The 6,011-nt window shown below is 40.9% G+C and overlaps 1 protein-coding gene across 1 annotated transcript in view; it reads right to left on the bottom strand.

Annotated features, from left to right (window-relative positions):
- SPATA7 (spermatogenesis associated 7) overlaps positions 1–6,011 on the bottom strand; it is a 61,274-nt gene that overhangs the window by 24,430 nt on the left and 30,833 nt on the right. The window contains exon 5 of the mRNA XM_006839637.1: positions 1,274–1,407. Within this exon, the coding sequence (XP_006839700.1) occupies positions 1,274–1,407 (134 nt within the window). The remainder of the gene's footprint in view (positions 1–1,273; positions 1,408–6,011) is intronic.

Here is a 6,011-nt window from a genome sequence, read left to right on the forward strand (position 1 = left end):
AAGTCGAGGCTTGAATTTTTTCTTCAGTTCCTCCAACATGAGAAATGCTGAAATTACATACAGACTTCAAATAACGAAAAATAATTTAAATTTCCAGTTAAAAAGTACAGGCACTAAAAATGAGAATAGACGCGTGAGTCAAATACTGAGGAATGGATTTCCAAATGGCAAAGTGGAGTCCGGAGCAGTCAATTTCTTCTAAAGGAACTGCTACCTTTCTGGTCCTTTCACTGGGGAATTAGCCTCAGGGACTCTTATCGTCACAGCTTCAGTGATTACAGCAGAGTTGTAGACAGGTGCAGACTACTCTTGTATGTCTGTCAAGCATTTTTTTTTTTTTTTTTTTTTAATTTAAGGTTTTTATTGTGGATTGAGTGAATGAAAGTTTACAGGGCACATCTGTCAAGCATTTTTAAAGGATGAGGTATTTAAAGTAGGTAGTGTATTTGGGGATTATAAGTTATAAACTAAAAACTAAAGCCTCAAATAATTTGTCATAAAACTCTTAGCTCCTCCGTCTTGAGAAATGGGAGAATCTATTAATCAAAGATGTAGTGGGCAACTTAGTCGCAGCAGAGACTTCAGTCTAGAAACGCTCCTGCTCTTTAGCTTAAAAGAAAACGTAACCCTTATGGTGTAAGAATAAATATCAACAATCCTAGCACTACCCAGAATGGGAATGGACCAGTAACTCCCTTTTGAAGTTTAAATCTGCTGGCTCAATTTTCAGTGAAGCTTCTCAGTAAAAACAAACCAAAGTTCATTTGTATTATAAACCCCCTCATCCCCCGCCTGCTTTTCCTCAAAAGATATACGGTGCTTTTCTATCCCAACGTGGCAGAAACAAAGATTAGGAATGAAACCCCGAGACCTACAAGGGGCTACAAATAAAGAATGAGAACCAGACATTCAAAGGGGCAAGAACTCAAACCCTGAAGGTTGGGCACAGAAGCAGGTATTACTGGACCGGTTCTTCACAGTGTCCCAGGTATGACATGGGCATGTTAATGCGTCACATTCACCGATCATACTGTCCCTGTTGAAGACATAGGGCCAATAGAGACAGACCCTGGGAAAGACATGTTGTGAGCTGCTATGGAGCCGGCTCCCGACTCATGTCAACAGCTCCAAGTAAGATCCCCAGTGTTGTAATACAAATTCCCAACTTTTCTGGCAAAGAAAATAAGACAGATGGTCACCAGAAAGTCAGATGGAAGCACTGATGAAACATCTTAGAAATACTTGCTTTTAAGAGGTAAAAACACTAACTTACCTTCTGCACAGTGTTAAATAATGATTTGGAACTGGGTTTTGCGTTGGTTTGCATTGTCGTTTTAGCTAATCTCAACTCCTTTTCACATTGTGCCAATTCCCTTTTGAGTTTCTCTCTTCGTTGTTGGTCTGCATCTAAGGGGAAAAAAAGCCAAATCTTCACACATCATCGAATATATAGAATGAAATAGAAAAATTAAATTTTTGTTTTATAGGACGATAACACAGGGCACATTGTTTTTCTTGCTAAAAATGTTTATACTATTAATAAGTTAAAAATTAATAGCTCTTTCTTTACAAAAATAACGACTCTGGGTGGCATAAACTAAACATGATCGATTGCTAACTAAAAGGTTTGAGGTTTAAGTCCACTGAGAGGTGAGTTGGAAGAAAGGCCTGGTGTCTGCTTCTGAAAAATCAGCCGCTGAATACACTACAGAACACGGTTCTACTTGGGCACACATAGGGTGGCTGACAGTTGTCCCTTTGGTTGACAGGCCCTAACTCTTGGGACTCATTCCTCACTCACTCCTTTCTCTTACACCCTATCCACATGTGAACCCTAAGTAATACAGTTGGCACTCTTTACAATGATTCCAGAGCCAAACCACTTCATACTCCCCCCGTTGTGGCCACTCTGCATTTCTCATCTAGGGAACTGTTTGCTACCTGGTCATCCACCATTATCCCTTAGAGACCACTCCCAATACAGTAGTAGTAGAGATACATCTATGAAGTTACATTGGTTTGTTACAGCGGGACTCAAAATCCTCCAATGGCTTCCGAGTTCTCTTTCTTAGAATAGTGGCCTTAGGTCTACATAACCCACTGCCTGATGTCACACCGGCTCTACAGCCCTGCTTCCTGTTCCTTGACCGTATCAATCATGATGCCACATCAAAGGCTTTGGAATCTGCCCTTCCCCCTGATAAACACATGCCGCCTCCCCCTCAATCCTTTCAGTCTATTCTCCTGTGAAGCCTTTTCCTCTGAGGAGCTCCTAATCTCCTGTTCCTGCTTCCTATTTTTCCACAGCATTTTATCACCACCTGCCAGATTCGGTATTTACTTGTTTGTATTTACTTACTGTGTATCTCTTCTAACTAGATTGGAAACTCTCTAAAAGCAGGTACCTTATTCACATTTTAACTTGAGTCCTTGGAACTAGATACCTTTTCTAGCATGTAGTTTTGTTGTTGAGGGCCATCAAGTCGGTTCCTATTCATAACTACCGTGTTAGGATTGCCAAGAGCAGCTGGTAGATTTGAACTGCTGACTCTGTGGTTATCAATCCAGTGCTCATCCTACAGTGCCACATAGTTCATGAAAAAAATATTTATCGGGCACATACTAACAAGTAAACTCCAATGAAGTAAATAGAATATTAGGCAAAATGCCTGATTATTCTAAATTGGGAAATTTGGATTTTAAATCTACAAGTCTGGTTGAGCAAAAGGATTAATACACTCAGGCTATTTTTGACAAAACCTTTTTAATGACACACGTATGCAAAAGATAAATCTTATTTTATATATTTATTATTCAGAAAATTCACACCAGTATGAATATTTAACAAAACTTTCCCAATTAGACAGAACCACAATTAAGTCGTGGTGTGGCACTGTTGGATAAGCACTGGACTGCTAACCGGAAGGTCAGTGGTTCCCACCTAACAGCTGCTCCTCAGAAACCCTATACAGAGTCTTTACAGCTGCTCCTCGGAGACCCTGTACAGAGTCTCCATGAGCTGGAACCAACTTGACGACACACTCAACAACAACAACAACAACAAACAATTAGCAATTATTTGACCTAAAGACAACCAGGGAAAACTCTTAATTCAAATGATTTGAAAATTTAAAAACCATAAATATTCAACATATCAGTGTTTTGAAAGTTGTCAAAAAGAAATGAAACACAAAAAGATCAAAATCCTAGATATCAATGAACGGAAATGGACTGATATTGGCCATTTTGAACTGGCTGATCGTATCGTTTATTATGCTGGGAATGTGAAATGGAAGGAGAATGACATCACATTCATCATCAAAGCATTCAAGATCTATCTGGAAATACAATGCTGTCTGTGATAGAATAATATCCACATGCCAAAGACCAGTTAATATGACTATTCAAATGAAGAAACTGAGAAATTCTACTAACTTCTTCAGTTAAAAACTGATCAAACATGCAACCAAGATGCACTGACAATTACTGGTGATTGGAATGTAAAAAGCTGGAAACAGAGAAAGGACCAGTCATTGCCAACTATAGCCTTAGTGACAGAAACAGTGCTGGAGATCCCATGATAAACAGAATCTTGCAAGACCAATGATTAATTCATTGCAAATACCTTTTTTCCAATAACACAAACTAGTGACTATACACATGGACCTTATGAGATGGAACCCACAGGAATCAAATCCACTACATCTATCCAAGTGACTGTGGAGAAGCTGAATATCAACAGCCGAAAGAAGGCCAATAGCCGAATGTGGGACAGATCATGGATTTCTCATAAGGAAGTTCAAGCTGAAACTAAAACCAAGTCTGTGAGAACCAAAATATGACCTTGAACATTGTTGCTGTTGTTAAGTACCATGGAGTCAGTTCCGACTCACAGTGACCCTGCACAGGGTTTCCGAGGCTGTAAATCTTTACAGGAGCAGAACGCCTCATCTGATTCTCCCGTAGTTTTGAAGTGCCGACCTTGAGGTTAGCAGCCCGATCTGTAACCACTACACGACCAGAGCTCCTTGAACATGTTGTTATCATTAAGTGCCATCGGGTCGGTTCCGACCCATAGCGATCCCTATAGGGTTTCTGAGGAGTAGCTGGTGAGCTTGAACTGCCAACCTCACAGTTCAAACAGCTTTGCAATCTGGCACATAAACCCACACAGTGCCACACCAGGAGCCTCCTTGAACATAGCCCACCTGAAATTAGACACCATCTCAAGAACAGATACGATGGATTAGACACTAATTACCAAAGACCAGAGGAGTTGTGGGATGACATCAAGAACATCATCCATGAAGAGAGTAAAAGGTCATTAAAACTGTACTTCTTCCAAGACAAATGTGTTTGTTCTTCTGGCAACCTATGATCTATTATATATTTTAAACTTACATTTTCCAAGGGTACTTGGAAACAGGCTTGGTAATATTAAGCGGGAGACATATCCCAAATTTTATACTTTTTTTTATTTTTTATTCTGTGGTAAAAATATAAGAGAACTCCTACTATTTCAACTTTTTCACATATATGATTCAATGACATTAATGATATGCATAACTACATTAGTTTTTGTCATTGTTTAGAAGGACTTTTAGACTGAGTTCTTGTTCCGGCTATAAATTGCATGAATAAAGTTCTGCTAGCCAGTTATAATTTACATCCAGTTTGATAATCTGGTGATTGTAACATGTTATTTTCATAAAGGAAATAATGAATTCTAACCAATACATCCAGTGAATTGTAACTTCGTTTTTGTTGTTTTTTAATGATTTATTGTGCATTATATGATAGTTTACATGAAAGAGCTTTAGTTTTACATTCATTCCATCATATATCATCTCATTGCCATGGTTCCAATCCCCTCCATGCATCATCAACCAACCAAAGGGTATATCCTAGAAATCCGCCCCCTACCCTTCTCCCCCCACTTCCCCCCAGTTTTCTGCCCACAGTCCCTTTCCCTCTCTGGATCCAAAGTCTCCTGCCGCTTCATCACTCCACGTTATCGTCTCTGTCTCTATCTCAGGCATCTCTGTCTCTCTGGGTAGGGTCCTGCTCTCGGCTCTTCTTTGTTGATGGTCCCAGAGATCTCCGCTCCTATTCTGGAGAATTAATCACTCCCTTCCTTGTTAAAAAACGTCTACCTTTGCATTTCCAACCCTCACACTCGGTCCTGATAAGCATTATACACTACAGTATCACGAGTTACCCATCTGTATTTCTTTTCATCAGCTCCACCCAGAAAGATTGAATTGTACCCAGTGGAGATTCTGCCTTCCTCCATGTCTCCTCTTGAAAGCTTATAAGCCAGTCACTTCTTGCCTTTGTAGTCCCCCCTCCCCATTTGAGTATCCAATGTCCCAGTTGCCCATCTCCGTCCACTCTGTGTGTGGAGGGGGTGGGAATGTTTCTTGCTGTAAGGATTTGTTCCTTCTTTTGAGTTGCTGCTCCATAGGTATAGGTCAAGTTCATCAGATTGTATCAACTCACTCTTTTTTTTTCCTTCTTCTTCCCCTCTTCTTTCTTCTCCTGGATGAACTCCGATCATCCAGTCATCTGGTCCAGGTCACGTGGGTATCATCTGCAAGTGTGAGCGCTCCTGTGCTCATGCCCTCTCTTCCTGTCAGCCAGTGGCTCCGCTCTCCTCTCGAGTCCTCCGTGGCCATACCACTGACTCTGGGCCCAAGAGTCCCTAGGCCTCCTCACACTGCTTGCCAACCAGGTCCCCAACTGGGTCCACAGAAGTCCACTGAACATTGTAGGGCTTAGCTTGCCGCTTCATTGCTGCTTTTACCCTCTTTCCCCCATCGGTGATGTGTATGGTCACCAGTCAGAGCGTGCATTTCTGTTGAGTCTTAGTCTTGGAAGGGGGTTTGCGTTGAGAGGACCTGGTCACTTGCCTTGATGTTTCCTAGGGAAGCCATTTGTTTGTTCTTGTAGTAACAGTCTATCTGCCTCCATTTTTCCTGCAGGTCTTTCTTTCAAGAGGTATCTTTTATTCT

The sequence above is a fragment of the Chrysochloris asiatica genome, unplaced genomic scaffold (assembly GCF_000296735.1).
Source record: "Chrysochloris asiatica unplaced genomic scaffold, ChrAsi1.0 scaffold00025, whole genome shotgun sequence".
NCBI lineage: Eukaryota > Metazoa > Chordata > Mammalia > Afrosoricida > Chrysochloridae > Chrysochloris > Chrysochloris asiatica.